The sequence below is a fragment of the Ostrinia nubilalis genome, chromosome 21 (genome assembly GCF_963855985.1).
Source record: "Ostrinia nubilalis chromosome 21, ilOstNubi1.1, whole genome shotgun sequence".
NCBI classification, from domain to species: Eukaryota; Metazoa; Arthropoda; class Insecta; order Lepidoptera; family Crambidae; genus Ostrinia; species Ostrinia nubilalis.
Genome location: NC_087108.1, coordinates 12,838,210 through 12,864,463, shown reverse-complemented (window position 1 = coordinate 12,864,463; position 26,254 = coordinate 12,838,210). Strand labels below are relative to the sequence as shown.

The following is a 26,254-nucleotide window of genomic DNA, read 5'->3' as shown; positions in this document are numbered from 1 at the left end:
GTCCACTGCTGAACATAGACCTACCCCAATGCTTTCCATGTTGCCCGGTTGGTAGCGGCCTGCGTCCAGCGCCTTCCTGCTACCTTTATGATGTCGTCGGTCCACCTTGTGGGTGGACGTCCCACCCTGCGTTTTCCGGTACGCGGCCTCCACTCCAGAACCTTGCTGCCCCATCGACCGTCAGTTCTGCGTACTATGTGCGCTGCCCATTGCCACTTCAGCTTGCTAATCCGTCGGGCTATGTCAGCGACTTTAGTTCGTTTACGGATCTCCTCATTTCTGATTCGATCTCGTAAAGAAACACCGAGCATAGCCCTCTCCATAGCACGCTGTGCAACTTCTGTATAAGGCCTATAGTGAGAATACACGTTTCCGAACCATAAGTCATCACATTTTGGACGAAAACACTCATACAATAAGGAAGAAAGAAAACAAAATAATCGACTTGTCTTTCTTGTTGACACTTTATGCAAAAAGTGCCATTGATATAAACCCAAAATTGCCTTAATTCGTGTGACGATAGAAACACACAGCAGACTGTATAAATGATGAGGGCTACTGTATTTTGCATTCCTTAGTTGGCGTCACTGACGAGTGACAGGAGCTTACCCTTCGTGGCCCCAAGTCCAACTCTATTAGCAAGTTACTAGAGTCAAAAGATCGCGAACGTATGCTCGCGAGCATTGTTCGCGTTCGCCGCTCCGCCCCGAGCGCCGCTTGATAGTAAAGTGTTTGCTTGCAGTGATCCTGCTGGACGGCTCGGTGCCGGTGAAGTACGGCGTGCGCGTGCACTCGGAGGGCACGTACCTGGACCTCAAGCAGAAGCTGGCGAAACTGTGCGGGCTGGAGCCTGACTCGTGAGTTCACAAACTTCTACTTTTGTTCGTTTTCATTTTTTGTCAGACATTTTTTCAATGTACATTGTCTTATGACTAACTTTAGCTTATATTTTAGTTATAACTAGCTTCCCGCCCGCGGCTTCGCCCGCGTGGACTACATTATATTATAGGCTATAAAACCTCACGGAGCCCGAGACCATGGAAATCGGTTCGTGCGTTCTGGAGTTATAGCGTCAGGAAGGAAAACCGGCTTATTTTTATATAGTAGATTTGAATAGATAAAATAACTCCATGCATAAACATTTAGAGAATTAAACGATTTAGGATGCTGGTTAGAATTCCATCAAGTCCCAGATGGAACACAGAAATTGTAAAATTACTTGGAGAATTTGTTCCAATTTTGATAAAGAAGCTCGAACCCGATGGAGTTAACTCCGCACTTTGCTGGTGTACGACTCTCTCTCTCTCGTATTCAAGCACACACCACCCCGCGATCGTAAATATCGCACGTATTGGGGCAAGCCTCGCTCACACCGCGAGACAGGATTTTTGCCCTCTACTGTATGCTCCTTTTTTGCGTCGGTAAATGCACTGGCCAATGGGGACAGTCAGTGAGTTATGTAGGACTCTTTTACCTACTAAAACCCGACGGTGTCCTCCAGGGCCATTGAAACGTGTACTCCAGGGTCAAGCCTGATGATGTTTGTGCGTCCCCAGGATGCTGCTGGTGGAGCTGAGCGGCGCGACCATCGGGCGTGTCCTGGAGGACGGCCACAAGGTGTGCCCCGCGCGGGCCATGCAGCTGTATGCCTACGAGCTGCCGCCGCCACTACCCGCGCCGCACCACGCGCCCTGCGTGCCCGGTGAGCCCCCCCCCCTTAGATTAATAAAACCTAGATAGATAGTCAGTGCACGAAAGGTGAGGCAGATTTTAGTGAGCCAGAATGGCTTACTCGTAAACGTCACATGAACTGTCAAAGTGAAAAATTGGTAAACACGTCCGACGACTTTTAATTAATTAAGACGGTTTGTGCTGTGAAAGGGTGTCTAAATACATCAGAAAAACTAAAGAAAGTGACCAGTGTTACATTTCATAAGTAAGTACTACGATTCGACGCGTATTTTGCCTGAATTTGGCTTTCAAAAATTAAATACGGGAATGATACCAGTAACAAGAAAATTTATTTTCCAATTGTTCGCCGTACAAATACACTTCCTTTTTTATGAAATCTAGACTTTTAAGTCGATTTATCTTATTGTAATCAGGTAGGTACTTTGAATTCAATAAATAAGTAAGTACATGATGCGTTTTGTTTTTGTTAGTTATAAAATAATTAAAAACGTATTAAAAATTTTCCTACTTTCGGGAAAATCGCCTTCACTGTCTACACTCCCCAACAAAATTGACACTAATGACATAAGATTTTTGCCTCACTCTTGACGAAGCGTTTGTATGAAGACTATCCATCTAGGTTTTATTAATCTAAGGCTGTATCATTAACTACCCTTAAAGAAAGCACTTTTTTGCTTTTAAATAGGCAACATCTTCATCTCATTTAGAAATGGGTCTCAGGGGAAAATTCTTATCAATTTTCAATGGAAAAAATAAATGTATAGTCTTGACAGACACTAAATCACTCAATGGGTTTCCAGCAACAATAAATAATAATGGCGCAGTATTATCATCAATTCATTAAAAACATGATAAAAAAATTAGTATATATTAGAGCCCCTGCGCACCACATCCACACACAGTGATCCCCCGCGCACTACAGCTGTGCAGGTCGAGCCACGCGTACGTAACTTGGACTTGTGTACAGTCCAGTCAATTTTCAGGAGTTAGACCCCTTTCTAATTTACCAGACGCACATAGAGAGGTTGGCCGACACTCCCACACAATAACTGGACGAGTTGGTAAGGCCTGATGTCCATACTCTTGTCTTTTACAACGCCTAGTTATTCATAGAGATATTGGCCCCCCACTAAGTGTGCCGTCGATCTGGTGAAGGTCATGGGAAGTACCTGGATGCGGGCAACGCAGGATCTGTCGTTGTGGATATCCTTGCGGGAGACCTTTGTCCAACAGTGGACGTCATTTAATTGAAACGAACGATTGGGGAAAAGCAGGAGTGGTCCTACCGCTCCGGAAACATAGCTAATGTGCAATGTCCTAGGCATTATGACATGCCTAGGACATTGCACATTGACAGTAAGTGCCTATCCGCTTTTTCTTTGAAAAAGCTCAGTACCAGTACCGAAACTAATCAAATATCTCAGCCAAGACCACATTTGATCAAAGTGTTTCTCATTTTCAGTAAAAGAAGAAAAAAATAGAAGTAGTAGTTGTTAAAAGACAACAGACCAAGTCCAGTGCTCTTACCTCATGTCACTGTTTAATGTTAACATTTTTTGTAGGCAATTTTGTTTAATGTTGAGATGTTTTTGTTGATTGATAAATCGGATTGATGCTAAAAATGTTTTCCTAAATTAGTACTCACTAATACGTTTTATTTTAATTAATGAAACATACCGTGTGTAGGCTGGAGCGGCGCGGAGGCGGCGTGGGCGGAGGTGAGTGCGCCGCGCGGCCCCGCTTCCTCACTCTGCATGCCCGCACTCTTCTGCTTCAAGGTTAGCACGCGCACGGACACACACACACACACACAATACACACGTACAGTCGCTTCATCCACGAAGACGCGCCCCACCAATAGACAGTTTGACACCATTCCCCAATAATTCGAAATCAAAACTTTTCTAAAAAGACACTTCATTCTGGTCTTAAAAACTTAATTAATTTTAAATTACCTGTAAATTACGATTTTTGGTCGCATTGTAATAGAAAAAAGTAGTTTAATAGAGTTGACAAAATAGTGACGTCACTTGCTTGTAGCGCCATACAAAATCTATGGGAGAGTTTCGTTTTGACAGTTTTAAAAAGTACGTCAATTGATTGGTGGTGTCAACATGTCTATTTCGATCGAGGTCGCGCGGGATGCGGGGAGTTTGATCCGAGCAATCCGAGCGGCATTATTGTAGTGTGCGTGTGCACTCATGGATGATTTAGATGTACCGATAACACTCAAACATTAGCGGAAGAATGGTGGGGCGCGTCTGCGTGGATGAAACGATCTATACTATCGGCCAAATTTCCAGCTACCCATCCCGGTCATGTGTCTCGCTCTATCGCAAAGAGTCACCATTTGATGAGAGCGAGAGAAAAAATGGAAATGGATAGCTCGAACTGTGGCCGATAGTACAGCGCACACACATGTCTAGGTACAGTCAGCGTCAAAAAGTTCGTGACTCTCAAAGTGGCCAAAAAGTTGACAACACAGCTTTATTCCAATTAGGGTTTTCGCGAATGAAAAATCCGCCAGATGGAAATATTTATTTATGTAAAGAAAACCTATTTTGAGGTTGTCTTTGGTTTATTTTTTCTTTAAGAGTAAAATGTCATGTGACACGAGCATGTCATGTGTCATGGAGATGTATTTTATAAATTACCGATAAAATGTTAAATATTGTTTTAAATCGGTTAATGAAACGGAATAAGAGCTTTGAATGTTAATTCTGTTATTTATTTTCAGAAACGCATAAATGCTTTTATTTCGAACGATATCATTATATTTATTTAAAATCTTTATTTTATTGCACACAAAAAATAGTGGTACAACAGGCAAGCTTAATGCCATGTGGCATTCTCTAGATTCTTAAACTTCTTCAAGATTAAATACGTAGACGCGAGGTCCAAATGCTGCATGATTGGTTATTTTTGACATGACATTGATAGATATGTCAAAATCCACCAATCACGCAGCAGTCAGACCCCACATCCACGTCCCGCCATCTAGCGGATCTTTCATTCGCGAAAATCCTCATTGTAACAAAGACGTGTTGCGATCTTTTTTGCTACTTGTTGGGTATCACGATCTATTTTACGCTGACTGTAACATAATTGTCAATCGATAAATGTTTTCAATTAACGACTAAAATGTTACGTGTAATCTTACGTCGTCAAACAGATTAATAAAGATGTTCTCAAATGAATAGTGACTAAAATAAACACAATTTGAATTTGAAAAAATAATATTATGTTATTGAAAAGGTTAATATTAATCGTATGTTGATTATTTTTGACAATCTAAAGTTTAAATTAAAATGTTTTTTTTTCTTTATTTTTAATGTATTAACTATTGTTTTGTGTGTAACTAAAAGCATAATATCACTATAATGACGTTTGATAAACATTTTACGAGCGATTTCATATTGGATTACACTAACACTTCGTCAATCAATTTTATATAAAACACAAATTGAAGTTCCAAATTTTTCAGTTTTTTAGATTGGATTACAAGACCGGCCACAAAGAAAACCTAAGTAAATGTAAAAAGTAATTTTAAAATAACATTGTACAAAATTTTGTTAAGATTTACAGCTCAAAACCAAAAGATAAATAACAACACGAACCATTAGTAGTACACGTCACTTATAAAGTATACAAATTAACATTATTTTTAAGTTTATTAATTTTTGGTTGATACCACATTTTAATATGATAAAAAATGAAGTCGGTGAGGGTTAACAGATATCTAAAAACTATCTACTAAAATGGTAATAATGATTGGGAGAATCTAACTAAAATTGGGGGATCTAACAATATTACGAATGTACATAATCCTAATCCGGTGTGTACCTTGTGTCTGTTCAATTGTACATAAACGTGGGACCCAGTAAGTAAACGTCCAACTCACTGTAACTTTTGTACATAGTTCCAAAGTAGACTTTCATAACATTTTGTTGGTTGAAATTACAGTACAAAAATCTCTTACACACATCATTCTATCCTGTTCAAGTCTGATACACGATTTTGAAATGTATTTGTTTGGTGTTTCGTTATTATTGAAGTTTTCATTGTTTTGTAGTAAAAAAAATGTTGGTTCACACATGAACGATGAAAAAAGCGACAAAATCTCAAAAACCTTGTTTAAATCATATTGTACTCAAGCCTTTTTATAATGCTCAAATGTGAAATAGCTTCGCTTTATCTCGCTTCGAACCCGCGATTTTGTTGCATTCTTCATCCCTCCTGTGTGAATCACCCCTGATTGTCGAAATTCTGCATTCAACGAATTGAATTTACCACTGAATCGTTCTATGTGTGTTCTTTTGATCTTACAAAGTATGCATGAAAGCATTTTAGTACTCTAATAGAACGAGGCAGACATATAGCGATCGGTAGGTATTTGGACTTGTCTTGAAACATCAGTAGTTAGAACTGTAGATAAAATCATCCGATCATCCACCCATTGTTTGTTTTTGATTTGTGGAAATATTCCTCCTGCTATGCTGTGTGTAGGCTATTTTGTGTATAGTAGAAAGGTAGATTTTTGTATAGGTTACGGGCATTTAGTCTTATAAAAACTTGAGCTGGTTCGTACATCAACTAATTAGTCACAATTTTTAATCATAACTTCAAGTAATGTCCCTTGTTTGCAAACTTAACTTTTTCACTTCATAAATAGTCAATTTGGAATTTAGTGATAAGTGCAAGCTAAGATGCAATTTAATCATCCGTCACATCTAGTTACCACTGTAATTCGGTGGCTGATTAAAATAATGGTCTTTCGTTGAAAAGCTATGTTAAAAATAATTACGATACTGTAAGGTTACTCTGATAAACGTTATCCGTAGTTTCGAATGTCGCCTTCCCTCTCTTGCCAAGCGAGATGCGAGCATGAGCGACGGTGATAAACTTGAAACTACGTAAACAGCGTATCGGAGTAGCCATGTTGTTTATCGAAAGTTAGTACAAGTATTTATCTTTTGAAAATACCTCTAAAATTACTTACATCGTTTCTATACTGGTCATCACAAAAACCGGCCCACCTACGTTTTACAGGAAAACTCGTTTCTACTGACACAATCATGGTGCCCCAACAATATTGGTGTCATTTGAAAGCCCAATAAATATCCTTAAAGAAAAACACATTGCATTTCCTAATAAACGATAACATATACAATAAATGTGACTTGAAAAACTTGAAAAAAGACCTCACTTTGGGCTCACCTCTGGGATCAATTAGACCAATTTTTATGGTTATAAAACCAAATAATGATCTCACGTGTCCTCTTTAACAGATGGATAGCGATTAATCCCAACTTAACAGTTTTATAGCCATAAAAGTTGGCTCAAGCGTAACTACCTATTTTTTGAAGAAGTGACTCTGGATTCTTCTACAGACACATTTTTGGGGTAAAAACTTTTCCTTTAATGAAATGAAGTTTAGAACTAGGCTTTTAAATGGTAATATAGTATAGTAATATAGTATAGTAATATTGGTGGGAAGTGAGGATGCATACGTTTGAAAGTGCTTGTCGCGGGTGGGTCGATTTTTATGATGGCCAGTGTATATCTTTTAAAAATACTCCTAAAAGTACATAATTTCTTTTTCAACGAGCCAGCTCTCCCTGTCCGTTCAACAATAACATACTAACGCCCCGCCCTTCCAGAGATCGCGCTCCGAGATCCTCATGTCGCAGAGTCCCCCTTCAGCCTTCTACAGCAGGCCCGACGCGGCCGACGGGCCCGATGCGACCGACGGGCCTGATGGGCCCGACGCCACGGAGGAGGCCTGTAGGGACCCGCGCAGTCGGACGCTACCTAGGGAGCTTCGGAGAGAAATGGGTATTTGAAAAAAAAAATCATTTTTAATTTCATCATCATTTCAGCCATAGCCATAGGATAGCCACTGCTGAACATAGGCCTTCCCCAATGCTTTCCATGTTGATCGATTGGTAGCGGCCTGCGTTTTTAATGTATTTTTAAAATTGTATGTTTGTAGTCTATGCAAAAACTTTTTAAAAATGTTTCTTCAATTAATTTAAAAACTGAAAAAGATCCCGTGAACACGAACGCGTCACGATTGATCGCCATGCTTGTGATATGACGTCACAAAATGATTTCTTGATAGTACAGTGTCAATGGTTTCTATTTAAAGTGACGAAAAATATGTTTTTTACAATGAGAAAGATTAGACATTGTAACGTCACTCATGCTCGAGTTTTTACGGAAACTGTCGGAGCTTCAACGGCACTGGGTTCAATAATTTAAATTTAATTAGAGCGAAAATAGTTTTGCTATCTCGTGGAATCCGAAGCGGTTCCATGAGACCGCGGTAACAATAAAATTGATCTATTGATGATAACTTAAAGGGCTACAAAATGTAAAGTCCGGTCGCCGAGTAGATAGAATTTCGTCCAATGACCCCAAAAGCTACCCATCCTTATCACGCGACTGTGCGACGGGCGGCCGCAGTGAGTGCGAGCGCGACAGCAATATAATTACGTGCGAGTGATAAGGATGGGTATTTTGGGTTCATTGGACGAAATTCTATCTGCTCGGCGACTGGACTTTAGTCTATGATCTTTCTATTTATAAGTTTTTTTTCTAAAACCCATAGACAACGGCTCGCCCACGCTCAGCGTGCGGTCATTGACGCTCAAGCCGGGCAGCCCAGCGCTGGGCAAGGCGCGCTTCGGCTCGTCGCCCTCGAACATGTGTGGGCTGGACGCGCCGACCGGACACGTGCAGGTCGGACGGATACAGTACCTGGTCGCAGTGCACAGGTCAGTGTAGGATGTCTGCCTACTATAGTCTGGTCTGTGAGCACGTAGAATTTTGTCCAATGACCCCAAGCTACCCATCCTTATCGCTCGCGCGTAATTATGTTGCTATCGCGCTCGCACACTCACAGCGGGTGCCAGTCGCACAGTCGCGACAGCAATATAGTTACGCGCGATCCATAAGGATGGGTAGCTTGGGGTCATTGGACAAAATTCTACGTGCTCATGGACCGGGCTTTACAGGTTTAATTTTCTTTCAAATGTGTTCTGGTTTTTCTAAGATCGATCCTTGAGTGTTGAAATAGATGTTATTATTGTTCAAATTGATTTATTGTAGAAATCAATCTTGTATCCTGTCAAAAATTAATGAGAATGAACGGTAAATGAGGTTTTTTGTTATAAAAACTGCCTCTCAAAATATATTTGTTTTGTTGTCACCACAGCCAGACACAGTTTAAAAAAAACATTCGCGCAACTATCACTGAAGCCACTAGTTTTTCGGCACCTGAAAATTTTTTGGTACACACAACACATCAAAATAAGCTAGAGTCTTATGAATTTGCAATAAGTACTATTTTGCAGCAAAAATGAATCTTTCAAATAAACAGTAAACCTTAGTTTGTTTTTGCTACACAAAATCTATGGGAGAGCCTCGTTTTGACAGCTCAAAAACATGTGTCATTGACTAGTGCAGTGGTTCCCAAAGTTGTCTGGTTCCCAAACGCATCTACTAATACAAGTTCCCAAACTCGGGACCCACCTAGTATAGGAAATTTCGCCCGCTGCCAAGCGGTTGGATCGGTAGTGTGGTGTGTTGTTCTACAGGCAGGGCCCACTCAATGTTCGCTCGCGACCCATAGTTTGGGAAACCCTGGACTAGTGTGTCAAGTCCCGTATGGTCCCTCAGGAAGCAGTGCCGCATGGACGCGTACTTCCTGTCGTCGCAGCGCTGCAAGCCGGCGCTGTTCGGCGTGCCCCTCCTCGTCGGGCTGCGCGAGGGCATGAGCGGCCGCGACATCTACGCCGCCGTCTGGACGCAGGTAACCTTAGAGCAGCGGTTCCCGAACTTATTTTGTCTACTGCCAGGCCTGTTCATCTCCGCGAGTTTACATCGAAAACAAAACACGCACGATGGCCCACCTACAGGATACTATTCGACAAGGCCTCACATACGAGCGAACATTGACTCACGCACGCGTATTCTTGTGTATGGTGGAAGAAAATAAAAAAAATGGGGTACTAAATACTGTGCAGTATTTAACTGCCTAAATAATAATAAAAACACAGAATGTACTTTTTAAGTTGCCTCAAGACACTGAGAGGTAAATATGTAGTTAATATTATTCATGATAATTCATGCTAAATCATGTATTTCCTCCGCCATTTTCCGCAGTTTGGCACCTCACGTCACATCATTTTACCGAAGTCAGCCCTATAGCTTCGGCGCAGTGCCGATCACTGACGTTTGTCAACAAAATGGTGCTTGACTCTTGAGACAGGCTAGATTACACCATATTGTTAATGACATTGAGCATACATTTTTTTAAATACCTTCGCGAAGTAAAACTTCTGTACGTAGTACTTATTATTATTCTGTGCTACTGCCCACTTTGAGAATAAATTCTTTTTAGCGCCCCCATTTGTAGTCGAGTGTCGAGTGCTCAGTCGGTGTCTAAGAGTCCTCCTAGTAAATGAAGCCTCCCAAGCCTCTAAACAACGTCCCGTTTTTTTTTCTGGGTCTCTTACCGCCCTCCTTTAAGCCTGCAGCGCCCACAAGGGGGCGTTATCGCCCACTTTGGGAAAGACTGCCTTAGAGTATAATGAAAAGGGAAGATACGGCATGTGCTTACGTTGTTGAAAAAACAAGGCCCTGACATCATGGCGAATGTCAAATTGTCAGTGAGTGTTCTGTCAGAAATGCTGTCGTGCCACGTCATTTAAGCATGACATATTTGAGACGCTTTTACCGTATCTTCCCTTTTGTTTGAATCAAAGGTTTCAACCTTTCACTGGTACTGGCTGATTTTTACCATCATTAATGAGATTTATTGTGTCGAAATACTTGTACATGTCATTTGCTATTGTTTCATCACAGACGTTTCAAACTTCATAGTTATTTTTTACTGTCAAATTACTTACCTTCGCATTTATTTTATTTATTTCAAACTTACATGCACATAGAACAGTGTACATAAGGCGCATTATTATAATAATATCAAATATTGATCAAACCTGAGTTTTATTGGCTCCGAATGTTAGCGAAGACAAATTCAAAAGTCAATTTTTCAATATTAGTCAAGTCCAATCAGTATTCGCCTAGAGTTTTGGCATTTTTAATGACTGAAAATAATAACTTCCATCGTTCTTACAGGTCTCGAGGCTACTCAGCGCGAGGCCACCTACGCACGAAACGTCAAATCATGCCACTGATTGGTGAGTTTAAAATAAAAATCTAGCGTGTTTTAGAATTATTGTCGTGGCAACCTTTGGATGTCTTTACTGCCTACCATACAATGCCGGTAGTCTTCAAGTTAGCCCGCGTGTATGTAATTTAGGAATTATACTCTTCAATGAACCACGCCTACTACAACTACTGGTTTGGATTGACCGCATTCACTATTTATCTTACTTTGATAACATTATCGTGCTCTACTCCTTTGTCGAGCATTTATCTAGACCAGGGTTTCCCAAATTTTTTTTGCCAAGGAACCCTAATTGATTATACTTTTCCTAGCGGAACCCCCGTACTACTCCGCCCGCACGCCCTGCCCCTCCCTTGTGCGTAAACAAGTCGATGCGAGCGAACAACGTCGGTCACGAAACGTGGGATAATATTTTTTACTTAACCCTTGCGGCCTTTCCACGGAACCCCAGGGTTCCGCGGACCACCATTCGGGAACCGCTGATCTAGACGACATCTGGATCACTGCAATGAATTTCAATGACACAAAAATCCCATATTTCTGTCTGACGTCGTCATTGTCTCGTCGACTGTCGAAGACTTATTACAGTTTTTAATAATAAATAAAATTTTAATAATAATGTATACAGCGACGACAGCCTGGGCTACGAGTTCCCGTTCACGCTGCGGCTGGTGAGCGGGCCTCTGGGCGCGTGGTGCGGCGCCTGCGCCTGGCCCGCGCTGTGCCGCGGCTGCGCGCTGCCCACGCACGCCGCGCCGCTCGTGCTGTGCTGCCGTGAGTACTGTGACGTCACCGCGGGCGCGTGGTGCGGCGCCTGCGCCTGGCCCGCGCTGTGCCGCGGCTGCGCGCTGCCCACGCACGCCGCGCCGCTCGTGCTGTGCTGCCGTGAGTACTGTGACGTCACCGCGGGCGCGTGGTGCGGCGCCTGCGCCTGGCCCGCGCTGTGCCGCGGCTGCGCGCTGCCCACGCACGCCGCGCCGCTCGTGCTGTGCTGCCGTGAGTACTGTGACGTCACCGCGGGCGCGTGGTGCGGCGCCTGCGCCTGGCCCGCGCTGTGCCGCGGCTGCGCGCTGCCCACGCACGCCGCGCCGCTCGTGCTGTGCTGCCGTGAGTACTGTGACGTCACCGCGGCAGTGTACAGCACCCGACTTGTATATTGTACAGCGGACGTCGCATGTATACAGCTGACGTCGTGTGTATAAAATCTGTTCGCCGAGAGTTGATAAATATTATGAAATGTCTTGCAATAGCGACTGTCGCTTAATTATCGCATTCTGTATGGCGGGCGTCGTTTGTCACAACGCGCACTGAGTACCATGGTACGAGCCACGCAGCTGTCGTCAAGCGCCCCGGCCGGCGGGCCGCAATGTGTGAAACGCAATGTGTGTAACGGAATAGATTTATTTTACATAAGACCGAAATGAATGGTATGACAGTGGGTAGGGCTTTGCCCAACATTGGGATACACTATAAGCCACTTGATAATAATGAAATACTTTTTATCCAACACATGGACGCCACGTGTTTGATCCGTATCCCCACGTATGCCCTAACCGGAATAATTCCCGTAAATTTAAAAGAGATAATAATGATAATCTACCTACTTTTTCATTATATCGACAAAAATAATTAGCGGGCCGCAATTTATGAGTTTAGAACATCTTTAATTTTTTTTATCAACTCTCGGCGAACAGACTGTACAGCTGACTTCGTATGTATACAGCTGACATCGGGTGTATACAGTACTCATCGCGTGTATACAGCATCTGTCGCGTGAGTACAGCTAGCGTTGTGTGTATTCAGCACCAGACATACCACTCGCACACCCTGGAATTTACGCACTGACCACAGTATTCGCGTCAGTGCAAAAGGCACCAAAATAGGAAAAAAACATGTCACATAATAAACACGCTTACATTCTTCTCCTGTGTTGCATAATTTTTAATTTGGTTTACAGATGTTAAATAACACTAGTTTACAAGGTTTTTTACCCAGAGATGAAACTGATATGTATCGTTAGAGTTATTAACCCTTACTTAAAAACTGAACTTAGAAAAAATTTAGGACGTCAAATTTTGTAAATATTGATTATGTTAATTTTTATCATTTTTATACATTTATTTCTAAAAACAACCAAAAATGAGTCGTATTACTCCTTCTTTAATTTTAATTAGTATCAGTTTCCCTTATTATAGACCAACAGCAATCCGCTAACATCTTTTTATCCCAAATTCCTTGGTATCTTTCCTCAAAAACCTTCAAATCCTGGTGAAAACTTTCGCCATGCTCAACACTCACGCTTCCCAGGTTCTCAGGAAAAAAATCCAGGTGACAATGTAAATGAATTTTTAACGACTTATTCACACCCATTCTTTGGTAATTCCTCAATAATTTGGAAACAATTTTTGCATAATTCTCAGATAAATTTATAGTTTCCCAGGAAACTTTTCACTACTGCTTTAAATTAATATCAAGCATCTTTCCCTTACTGGAATTGCTGGGTAATAACTCCTTCAGATTGTAGCACAGGTCTTGTGACTGATGCAACATCAAGATATTGTATGTTCTTGGTTTTTGTTGTTAAAACCTGTAGTTTCAGTGAGGCAGAAGTAACAGACATTAGTGTGATTTGTTGGTTCTCTCCATAACATTGGGGTGCCAATTCGTATATGTTTTCTTTTTCCTGCAGCCTAGTGCAATAATATACTCCTCAAATTTTCGCACACTACACCAGGAACCCATTTTTTATCAGGTTTGTTACCGAGATTAGAAAGTAATAGAAATAGGCCGGTTTTACGGCCTTAGTGACTGGTCTCTTCTTTTTTGACAATATAATTTGGCCACAAACTTAGCAAAAGTTATTTGGGCTTAATTTACACTGCCTTGGTGACATTTTAAAACAAGTGAAAATGTTAAAATCATACTTAAACGCAATTAAAATAAAGTAGAAACTCCGTCACGGCTAACAAGACAGCTTACTTAGGTAAATGTGGATATCTCAAAAACTTGACGTGATAAAAATATGAGACGTATATTTTTGTAATAAGGGGGCTGATAGAAAACACATCCAATATGAATTATCTTTGGGTAAAAGAAAAACTTTTTTTTTGTAAACTAGTGTAATTATTTGTCATAATTGTCAACCAGTTGTTGGCAGCTGCTAAGCTGCAATTTTAATATCATCCACCCGCTGATATTAAAATTTCAAATTGCTATGCTGTGTTCTTTAGCAGCCCACTTAGTGTATTCCTCTTGTGTTGCAGGCGAGTGCGGTCGCGGGCGGCGGCCGAGCGCGGAGGCGGCGCAGAGCTCGCCCGCCGCCGCCGCCAAGCTGCAGCGACACGCCAGCGCGCGATTCGCGCATCAGGTCAGTGACATACAGGGTGGAAACGATAAGTGATCTCACTCGATTATTTCTAAACTATACAAGATATCCAAAAACTAGTTGCTGATCCTGAAAGTGCTTCATGAGCTCTTTCAAACGGTACCAATAATAGGTTACAGATTATGGAAGCTGGTAACATTGAATTTTTGGATTTTGTAACTTCACGTTTCCACCCTGTATAATCCGGCTGTATCTCCAGGTCACCTAGATACATTCCATAGCAGCTATTTAAGTACATACATTTACCAATTTTGGTGATAAATAGGCATTTTGTATTAGTTTTTGTATGACGCCTGAACAAAAACAAAGGGTAATAATTTGTTGATATACATAGATTTCGAATATAAAAAATATATAATTTAACTAATTAAGACATGACAAAAAAACTGAGGCATGTCTTGTTTCTGTCGGGCCTGGGTCACAGATGACCGTTCTTCTTTCATGAATAACTTATAAAATCACATATTATTTGTTGCATAAGTGCTGTTTGTTTTTCATGAAATAAATAAATATTTAATACTTTTGTATAGAATTGATGATTGATGCACACTGTGCATACTCAAAGTGCGCGATACGCCACTGATGGTGCCACTCATGATTCAATTTCGCAACAAGTCACCTGGGTCACCCACTCGATACAAATCTATTACTAATGGTAGCGGCCACCACAAACTGATGATGGCAGCCACCGACCTCCTTCGTGGGCGTGATGCCAAAATTCAAATTCAAATATTTTATTCAGTACATAGGCCCTTTCCAGGTCACTTATACACGTCCCAAATATAGCTTGCCCTACCACCACTTCGGGACAACATATGGGCTGGTGCTGAGAAGAGGTGGCGGAAGAAACTCAGTCACCTTTATCAACCTCTTTTTCAATAAAATACAGTAATTTATATATAGTTTATATGACAAAGGGTCGACAGAAGAACTTCAGGTCGAAAGAAAGACGAAGCAAGCGACGGCCACTGTGGTCGGTGATCCGTTTGCGCGGAACCTCATTGTAATACTGATGTATTTCCCCGCAGGATGAGTCCAACGACATTGCGGAGAACGGCGTGATCCAGCGGCTGGAAGTGAGTGGCGCGCGCCGCCGCTTATTGCTGGCCATCGACTGGGACCCCACCGCGCTACATCTTCGCTACCAGAGCACGAGAGAGAAGGTATGGGACTAGCTAGCACTTACTTGATTGGCCTTTAAATCCTGGCTACACAGAAGTTGACATTCCACCAGCTCGCACTAAGCGTTTCGATAACTCTTTTATAATGCGAACAGCTAGGGACTGGAATTCGCTGTCTGCTGCTGTCTTTCCCAAACACTATTCGGACCATTATAAGGCGAGAGTGAATAGACACTTATAGGGCAGATATGTACCATCCTAGACTGCATCTCATTTAACACCAGGTGCGTTTGCGGTCAAACACCTGCATTGGTATGCATAAAAAAAGCTAGCACTTTACTGGATGGATATTTAGATACACAGGAGTTGCAGTGGTGGAGACGAGATGGAAATTGATAGCCAGCACTGTTTACACTGCATTGACTGTACCATCATTAGCGATGTGCCTTCCACTGATAACAGACCTTCCCGCATTGCAAGCAGCGCACCTAGGATTTCCTAAGAATATTAGGGAACGTTGCAAGAAACATTGCCGGTCTGGGGAATCTTGCTCATCTCCATTCAGCTCAGATGTGTTGTATCAACAGAGGCTACAGCCATAGGTTTGGAATACTTTCAATAGCCTTCCTGGAATGTCCAAATATTAGGGAATGTAGTAGCTCGAATCATTGTCATTTAAAGTCCAGTCGCCGAGCAGATAGAATTTCGTCCAATGACCCTAAGCTACCCATTTTTATCGCTTGCACGTAATTATATTGCTGTCGCGACTGTGCGACGGGCGGCCGCAGTGAGTGTGCAGCTTGTGGTCATCGGACGAAATTCTATCTGCTCGGCGACCGGACTTTAGCTCATGAACCAGCAACCAGAATATCACCAATACTCTATTGTCGTCAGGCGTGGATCGAGCACCCGTCGGTGAGCGAGTGCGGCGCGGCGGCGGCGGCCGTGGACCTGGCCTCGTGCCTGCGAGCCTTCACCAGCGACGAGCGCCTCGAGCAGCCCTACCACTGCCTCGCCTGCCGCTCGCACCAGCCCGCCAGCAAGGCGCTGCAGCTGTGGCGCGCGCCGCCCGTGCTCGTACGTATGCAGCCGCGTGTATACAGCGCCCGAGCGTGTATACAGCACCCCGAGCAGCCCTACCACTGCCTCGCCTGCCGCTCGCACCAGCCCGCCAGCAAGGCGCTGCAGCTGTGGCGCGCGCCGCCCGTGCTCGTACGTATGCAGCCGCGTGTATACAGCGCCCGAGCGTGTATACAGCACCCCGAGCAGCCCTACCACTGCCTCGCCTGCCGCTCGCACCAGCCCGCCAGCAAGGCGCTGCAGCTGTGGCGCGCGCCGCCCGTGCTCGTACGTATGCAGCCGCGTGTATACAGCGCCCGAGCGTGTATACAGCACCCCGAGCAGCCCTACCACTGCCTCGCCTGCCGCTCGCACCAGCCCGCCAGCAAGGCGCTGCAGCTGTGGCGCGCGCCGCCCGTGCTCGTACGTATGCAGCCGCGTGTATACAGCGCCCGAGCGTGTATACAGCACCCCGAGCAGCCCTACCACTGCCTCGCCTGCCGCTCGCACCAGCCCGCCAGCAAGGCGCTGCAGCTGTGGCGCGCGCCGCCCGTGCTCGTACGTATGCAGCCGCGTGTATACAGCGCCCGAGCGTGTATACAGCACCCCGAGCAGCCCTACCACTGCCTCGCCTGCCGCTCGCACCAGCCCGCCAGCAAGGCGCTGCAGCTGTGGCGCGCGCCGCCCGTGCTCGTACGTATGCAGCCGCGTGTATACAGCGCCCGAGCGTGTATACAGCACCCCGAGCAGCCCTACCACTGCCTCGCCTGCCGCTCGCACCAGCCCGCCAGCAAGGCGCTGCAGCTGTGGCGCGCGCCGCCCGTGCTCGTACGTATGCAGCCGCGTGTATACAGCGCCCGAGCGTGTATACAGCACCCCGAGCAGCCCTACCACTGCCTCGCCTGCCGCTCGCACCAGCCCGCCAGCAAGGCGCTGCAGCTGTGGCGCGCGCCGCCCGTGCTCGTACGTATGCAGCCGCGTGTATACAGCGCCCGAGCGTGTATACAGCACCCCGAGCAGCCCTACCACTGCCTCGCCTGCCGCTCGCACCAGCCCGCCAGCAAGGCGCTGCAGCTGTGGCGCGCGCCGCCCGTGCTCGTACGTATGCAGCCGCGTGTATACAGCGCCCGAGCGTGTATACAGCACCCCGAGCAGCCCTACCACTGCCTCGCCTGCCGCTCGCACCAGCCCGCCAGCAAGGCGCTGCAGCTGTGGCGCGCGCCGCCCGTGCTCGTACGTATGCAGCCGCGTGTATACAGCGCCCGAGCGTGTATACAGCACCCCGAGCAGCCCTACCACTGCCTCGCCTGCCGCTCGCACCAGCCCGCCAGCAAGGCGCTGCAGCTGTGGCGCGCGCCGCCCGTGCTCGTACGTATGCAGCCGCGTGTATACAGCGCCCGAGCGTGTATACAGCACCCCGAGCAGCCCTACCACTGCCTCGCCTGCCGCTCGCACCAGCCCGCCAGCAAGGCGCTGCAGCTGTGGCGCGCGCCGCCCGTGCTCGTACGTATGCAGCCGCGTGTATACAGCGCCCGAGCGTGTATACAGCACCCCGAGCAGCCCTACCACTGCCTCGCCTGCCGCTCGCACCAGCCCGCCAGCAAGGCGCTGCAGCTGTGGCGCGCGCCGCCCGTGCTCGTACGTATGCAGCCGCGTGTATACAGCGCCCGAGCGTGTATACAGCACCCCGAGCAGCCCTACCACTGCCTCGCCTGCCGCTCGCACCAGCCCGCCAGCAAGGCGCTGCAGCTGTGGCGCGCGCCGCCCGTGCTCGTACGTATGCAGCCGCGTGTATACAGCGCCCGAGCGTGTATACAGCACCCCGAGCAGCCCTACCACTGCCTCGCCTGCCGCTCGCACCAGCCCGCCAGCAAGGCGCTGCAGCTGTGGCGCGCGCCGCCCGTGCTCGTACGTATGCAGCCGCGTGTATACAGCGCCCGAGCGTGTATACAGCACCCCGAGCAGCCCTACCACTGCCTCGCCTGCCGCTCGCACCAGCCCGCCAGCAAGGCGCTGCAGCTGTGGCGCGCGCCGCCCGTGCTCGTACGTATGCAGCCGCGTGTATACAGCGCCCGAGCGTGTATACAGCACCCCGAGCAGCCCTACCACTGCCTCGCCTGCCGCTCGCACCAGCCCGCCAGCAAGGCGCTGCAGCTGTGGCGCGCGCCGCCCGTGCTCGTACGTATGCAGCCGCGTGTATACATCATCCGTCACATGAATACAACACCCGCCACTTGTATACATCATCCGTCACGTGTATACAGCACACGTAGCGTGTATACAGCACCTGTCACTTGTATACAGCACCCATTGCATGTATAATAAAGCATATTTCACGTGTATACAACACCGTCACGTGTAAACTGTCCACAGCATCATAAAAACACTAGACTTATTCATCAGCGTATTATTCTTCATAATATGCTAAAAAAACGCTATGTTTCTCTAACCCATCCCATCACGTAGCGACGTCAGCTATTTATATCACATATCTCCTTACCCAAACTTCACCAGCCATTTCCACTTCCAGATAATCCACCTAAAGCGGTTCCAGTACGTCAACAACAAATGGATCAAGTCCCAAAAGGTGGTGAACTTCCCGTTCGAAGACTTCGACCCGACTGAGTTTCTCGCGTCCGTGCCCAAGGAAACCATCCTCAGGCATAGAGAACTGACTGAGAGGAGAGCGTCGCTGTTTATGGATGTGGGGGATGCGATCACGGAGAGCGAGGATAGTGAGGATGGGGATGACAAGGGGGAGGAGGCGAAGGATGACAGCCAGCCGCCGAAGCAGAAGAGTAAGGTAAGATACATTTGTAGCTACCTTACTTTAGGTTCAATACAAACTGAAGTAATCTTTTTTGGTTAGTTCAGTTTAGAAATAATCATACTCGTAATAATTTCTAATAAAAATCTGTGGGGGGCAGGACAGATTATGTGGGATAATTGTCTATTCAGAAGGACGAGGAATGCCCATTAAAGTAATCCTGGTGCGGCTTTACTCACCTTAAATGAGAGAAACTTTGGGAATCTGGACAAAGCCTTCAACTACCAGTCCGTCCTATGGCCCTACTGGCTCCCCAGCATGGGAGGTGACAGGAGCAGTTGGAAGCATGCAGCTGTTTCTGTTCGATGCTGGTGATGGCCCGTTGGCATCACCGAGGAAAGGAAACAAAAGGCGATATACTGTTGCTTCTTCTGTTCCCTCAGTCGTTAGAGCTAGGATCATCCTTGCGTTCTCGCTTTGCAGTCTCCTTTTGCAACCCGGTGTCTTCGCGCTGACTACAATGTACGGTTCCATAACTCGCTGACTTCAGCACTGGCCCATTTATTGTCCTGAAGCAGTGGTAGGGTTAATACTGGGACGTGTAAAAGTGCTTTTTAAAAGCCTACTTGCATAAATAAATGACTTTTATGAGCATCCATTTACTCCTCTAGGCGCAGATGGCAGCCAAGCGACGTGCCTCGCTAGAGCGCGGTCGGCGGGCTCGCCTGCAGTCGGCCAGTTTAGCGGTAGCGCCCGTGGCCGACGACGACCTGCAAGACTTCCACGCACACCGCCTGCAGCCCGGCACCGACCCCTTCCGCCTGCGCTACAACCTCTACGCCGTGGTGGTGAGTGACGTCACACCAGGCCCCACGCGCGCCGCCTGCAGCCCGGCACCGACCCCTTCCGCCTGCGCTACAACCTCTACGCCGTGGTGGTGAGTGACGTCACGCTTGCTTACATAGACCAGCGTGACGCCTGCGAAGTTACTCTGAAAAACGTTCGCTTCCACCTTCGGCTTGATCATCACTTACCATCAGGTGAGATACAACAGGCCAAGAGCTTCCTCGTTGTGGAGAAAAAAAGTTTAAAAAACATATCCCTATAACGTAAAGCGAGATATCAGCATGAGCGAAGGTGACAGGTAGACCAGAACTACGTAAATAGCGTTTTAGAGTAGGCCTGCTGTGGCGGACTACGCGTCGCCGCTGAACGTAAACCTCCCCCCAAAGAACGCCACAAAAGCACGATCTCTCGCACTTTTAATTCGTTTCAGGTATATAATTGATCTACACTCGGCATCAAATAAATCGCACCTCCCGCGACAAGCACTTATCAAACGTATGCATCCCCACTTCCCACCAACATTGGTACCATTTGAAAGCCTAGTTCTAAACTTCATTTCATTAAAGGAAAGCTTTTTACCCCAAATATGTGTCTTTACAAGGATCCAGAGTCACTTCTTCAAAAAATAGGTAGTTACGGTATAGCCATTTTTTATGACTATATAACTGTTAAGTTGGGATTAATCGCTATCCATCTGTTAAAGAGAACACGTGAGATCTTTATTTGGTTTTATAACCATAAAAATTGGTCTAATTGATCCCAGAGGTGAGCCCAAAGTGAGGTCTATTTTCAGGTCACATTTATGGTATATGTTAATCATTTATTTAGAAATGAAATGTATTTTTCTTTAAGGATATTTATTGGGCTTTCAAATGACACCAATATTGTTGTGGTACCATGATTGTGTCAGAAGAAAATCTTTAAAGTTCGCGTCGCGGAAGGTGCGGTTTATTTGATGTTGAGTGTATCAAGCATCCTTTATAGTCCGGTCGCCGAGCATATAGAATTTCGTCCAAAGACCCCAAGTTACCGTGCGACGGGCGGCCGCAGTCAGTGTGCGAGATATCGCTATTGCGCTCGCACACTCACTGCGGGCGTCCGTCGCACAGTCGCGACAGCAATATAATTACGCGCGAGCGATAAGGATGGGTAGCTTGGGGTCATTGAACGAAATTTTATCTGCTCGGCGACCGGACGTTAGTACGTCGACGCGGCGCGTGCTGAACGCCGAATCTACAAAGCGCGTTCGACATCCGCTCAGTATTAGCGTTGCTGCACTAGTGTGAGGAGTCCTTCTGCCTATATCCATTTACACTTATGTATCTTATGTTTGTCCTACTCTCCAACTACTATGATTAAAAAACACTGTCGTTTCTTCTTCAGTCGCACTCGGGGCAACTAAGCGGCGGGCACTACGTGGCATACGCACGCAACCCGTCGGGCGCCTGGCTGTGCTACAACGACAGCTCCTGCCGCGAGGTGGACCCGCGCCGCGCCATCGACCCCGCCGCCGCCTACCTGCTGTTCTACGAGCGCCAGGGGCTCAGGTAGCGTGCTCGCACACAGTGACGTCACAGGCTGGCTACAACGACAGCTCCTGCCGCGAGGTCGACCCGCGCCGCGCCATCGACCCCGCCGCCGCCTACCTGCTGTTCTACGAGCGCCAGGGGCTCAGGTAGCGTGCTCGCACACAGTGACGTCACAGGCTGGCTACAACGACAGCTCCTGCCGCGAGGTCGACCCGCGCCGCGCCATCGACCCCGCCGCCGCCTACCTGCTGTTCTACGAGCGCCAGGGGCTCAGGTATGGTTTTATTTATATAGTCTGGTCTGTGAGCACGTATAATTTTGTCCAATGACCCCAAGCTACCCATCCTTATCACTCGCGTGTAATCATGTTGCTGTCGCGCTCGCACACTTAGTGCGGGCGCCCGTCGCACAGTCGCGACAGCAATATTATAATTACGCGCGAGCGATAAGGATGGGTAGCTTGGGGTCATTGGACAAAATTCGTTCAAAAGTTGAAATCGCTTACTAGTTGTCCGTGCTCAGAAAGAAGGACATTGGTGGATTTTTAGTGGGTAGCCTCCTCCTTTCTGAAGCAGAGCCCCACATAACCCGTCGCCTGACCACAGCGATGGATATTAAAAAAAGGTATTCGACGGAACGCGATATCAAACGACGAGATACGACATAACTTTACGTGACATGTGATACATGTCATGAAACGCCATTCTGACAGCATATTCGATGGTAAGTCCTGTCATGATGAAGAATAAGTTGAAACCTTAATTTTATAAGGTTCGATTATTAATGAGTGTGTTTGAAAAAAAAACATATTTTAAAAATAGTAATTTAAGTCTTAGGCCCAGAACAGACGGTGAAACGCAACTGCAACGAAACTGCAACTTTCTGATGATTCTGATGAACGAAACTGAAACTGAAAGTTTCAAACTGGTCGCGTGTTGTGTGGTCTCTCAACGGACGCTATGGCAGAAACTTACATGCAACTCAAAATTAACTAGCAGTTGCAGTTTCGTTGCAGTTGCGTTTCACCGTCTGTTCTGGGCCTTACCCAAAACATGTTCGTGCACAGATATGACAAGTACCTGCCGGAGGTGGCGGGCCCGCCGCCCGCGCGCGCGCCGCCCGACGCCGACGACCCCGACATGCCGCGAGCCTGCGCGCTCATGTGAGCCCACACGCGACACGACACGACACTCCACAGCACGACGACTGCTCGACGCCTTGTTGAGGACCTTGTGAGTCACGACACTGCACCGCACGACGACTACTCGAGGCCTTGTTGAGGACCATGTGAGCCACGACACTGCACCGCGCGACGACTGCTCGAAGCCTTGTTGAGGACCATGTGAGCCACGACACCGCACGACGACTGCTCGAGGCCTTGTTGAGGACCACGTGAGCCACGACACCGCACGACGACTGCTCGAGGCCTTGTTGAGGACCACGTGAGCCACGACACCGCACGACGACTGCTCGAGGCCTTGTTGAGGACCACGTGAGCCACGACACCGCACGACGACTGCTCGAGGCCTTGTTGAGGACCACGTGAGCCACGACACCGCACGACGACTGCTCGAGGCCTTGTTGAGGACCACGTGAGCCACGACACCGCACGACGACTGCTCGAGGCCTTGTTGAGGACCACGTGAGCCACGACACCGCACGACGACTGCTCGAGGCCTTGTTGAGGACCACGTGAGCCACGACACCGCACGACGACTGCTCGAGGCCTTGTTGAGGACCACGTGAGCCACGACACCGCACGACGACTGCTCGAGGCCTTGTTGAGGACCACGTGAGCCACGACACCGCACGACGACTGCTCGAGGCCTTGTTGAGGACCACGTGAGCCACGACACCGCACGACGACTGCTCGAGGCCTTGTTGAGGACCACGTGAGCCACGACACCGCACGACGACTGCTCGAGGCCTTGTTGAGGACCACGTGAGCCACGACACCGCACGACGACTGCTCGAGGCCTTGTTGAGGACCATGTGAGCCACGACACCGCACGACGACTGCTCGAGGCCTTGTTGAGGACCATGTGAGCCATGACACTACACCGCACTGCACGTCGTGTTGAAAGCATAAAGTTAATACACCCAGCGGAATAGAGCAACGAAGAACTGAGCGAGCTACATGCCACTAGCAGCAACACTGTGATAAAAAGAGACGTGATGCGACGTAACAGAACCGTTTGTTGCAACTATTTGACAGTTCATTAGCCCTCAAAAATAGAGCTCTGAGATTTTTTCAGATTTTACATGCGATCGTGGATGTTTATCAGATATACTTATTACTTAGTGCTTCAGAAACTTTGTGACTGGTTCAGTGATTAAAACAATGAAATAATCCTGAAAACTGACACACAAATGACAACCAGTGACATCCTAAAATCGGTTTCTATTAACTTAATGGTTGGAGGACTTGTTGTTCCCTCACAAGTCCTTTCCACAATAGCCAGGCAATGTAGTCATGTAATACGGTAACGTAATGCAGTTCTCGATACATTGGTGGACTAATAGAGCGACATTTTGCTCAACTGCATGCATGTGGCAGAAATAAATGTCGGGTGCTCAAAAACCGCATATTTGTAAGAAATTAATGTCGGATGCTTCAACATGGAACCACGAGGAATGAATGTTTGTAATGTTATAATAGACAGCCTGCTGTATTACGCAAGGTTGCTGCTATACTGACAAAAATATTGCTCAATCACGAGGAGGACTGTTATTTCAAGGATAGAGGCGTGGACTGGACGTGTCCAAATTGTCAAGTGTGATATGAGAATATTATTTGGTAACAGATTACCGTAAACATATTTAAAGGATTAAATTATTAAATACACACAACTCTTTCAATGGGACACACAAATATTTTGACATGTTGGCCTATTGAATGTGATAATTCTGTACATAAACCAGATACATATATCTAGTTTTGGCCGCATCATAACCCAGACCAATAACAATATCATTCATTCAATCGTGACAAAAACGCAATATTGCATTACCCGAACCTTAATTTCGAACTCCTCCTATGTTCTTCTGATTAATTTCGTTGCGGGTCCAATGACAGTTTAACTTTCCCCCGGGACAAACTTGACCTTCATTGGTTGGGTTTTTGTGGCGGTCAAGCTGTAGATCCTGGCTACACAGGAGTTGCAGTGGTGGGAACGAGAGGTGGGAATAGTCCCGTACCCAAACCTTTTATCTAAACTCTTACAGTCATTTATATGAAATAGTTGTTCACTCTATACCTTCACAGTACCTCACTTTTTCTACTTATTACGACTAAAATTGCATTCCATCTTATGAGAATAGTGGGAGATTCAAATATATTAATGTATTTGTAAGCAAAAATAACGTTGGTGTGATATAGGAAGTGTTATATTTTTGTCGTTATTATTTGTTTCTTAAATTTTATCTACTTATACCTTGTACTTGAATTTGTTTGTCATGATGATGCCATCACTGTAAACAACTATGAGTCGAGCTAAGTCAGAAGTGTTTACATACGATGAAGTTCTAGCATGAAATTGTGTCGTGGCACTTCAGATTGCATCATTATTCACTTTGTTGTTGTTAAGCTTAGTTTTTCACTTCTCGTACAATAAGTGAAATGAAAAATATCGCTATCGGATATTTACCAGCAGCTAATCGGATATAATTTTCTAAAAAACTATTCTTACTTAATCGTGTACGAATTATTCTTATGTCGTTATTTTAAATATTGTTTGCGCGATAGAACAAACGCGTGGGGTCGCTAGCTGTTATTGTTTAATAAATTGTAATCGAGACTGATGTGATTGTAATATAATACTATAACAGTAATTACTCATTGATCTATTTTATATTCAATCGATAGATTATGATGACGATGCCCAGAATATTTTGTATCGATGTAAAAATATAAAATGCATTACAGAAATAAAAGGATTTTCTCCTACAATATCAAAGTAATAATAATACAAAATCTTTTTACTGTACATAAAACGCTACAAATTATTCTTCGCATCTGTAATAATATATTCTAGCGTGTCTAAAGACGCGTATTAGTTTTTAATTTAGTAAAATTAAATTGCATTAAGTTTATAATAAACCATTATTGTAATAATTTAATTATTTTATAATTGATCGATGCTTGATGTCTGCATGAGCTTGCTAGTGTATGGAATGGGCTCAATATTATGTTATTTTTATTCTTATGATCATTACAAGGCTTAGGGCACAATGTCGGAAACTTGTAACCGTAGTGAGATGATTCATAGTATTAGTCTCTATATAAATCAGGGTTCGAAAATATCCGATATTTATGATATATATCCGATATATATCGGATATATATCATAAATATCCGATATTTATGATATTTATCAGATATATATCTGATATATATCATAAGAATATTTTCGAACCCTAGGTTCGAAAATATCCGATATATATCCGATATTTATGATATATATCCGATATATATCGGATATATATCATAATATCAGATATATATCCGATATATATCGGATATATATCATAAGGATATTTTCGAACCCTGATATAAATTAATATATTTTTGTTAGAATGGATAATGTACTCTGATATTACTGGTCTGCCGAGCGCGTCCGTGAAATATTTGTAATTTTACAAAGATCAACTCTTATGATG

The 26,254-nt window shown here is 45.5% G+C and overlaps 1 protein-coding gene across 1 annotated transcript in view; it reads left to right on the top strand.

The window, feature by feature from the left end:
* The window catches only part of LOC135082501 (ubiquitin carboxyl-terminal hydrolase 32), a 98,976-nt gene extending 77,327 nt beyond the window's left edge, over positions 1-21,649 (top strand). The window contains exons 20-33 of the mRNA XM_063977299.1: positions 743-857; positions 1,557-1,702; positions 3,379-3,470; positions 7,353-7,527; positions 8,303-8,468; positions 9,373-9,505; positions 10,837-10,898; positions 11,517-11,995; positions 14,152-14,255; positions 15,302-15,436; positions 16,289-16,471; positions 18,984-19,256; positions 19,892-20,068; positions 21,450-21,649. Coding sequence (XP_063833369.1) covers positions 743-857; positions 1,557-1,702; positions 3,379-3,470; positions 7,353-7,527; positions 8,303-8,468; positions 9,373-9,505; positions 10,837-10,898; positions 11,517-11,995; positions 14,152-14,255; positions 15,302-15,436; positions 16,289-16,471; positions 18,984-19,256; positions 19,892-20,068; positions 21,450-21,617 — 2,408 coding nt within the window. The 3' untranslated portion in view covers positions 21,618-21,649. The remainder of the gene's footprint in view (positions 1-742; positions 858-1,556; positions 1,703-3,378; positions 3,471-7,352; positions 7,528-8,302; positions 8,469-9,372; positions 9,506-10,836; positions 10,899-11,516; positions 11,996-14,151; positions 14,256-15,301; positions 15,437-16,288; positions 16,472-18,983; positions 19,257-19,891; positions 20,069-21,449) is intronic.
* The last annotated feature ends 4,605 nt before the right edge of the window (positions 21,650-26,254 follow it).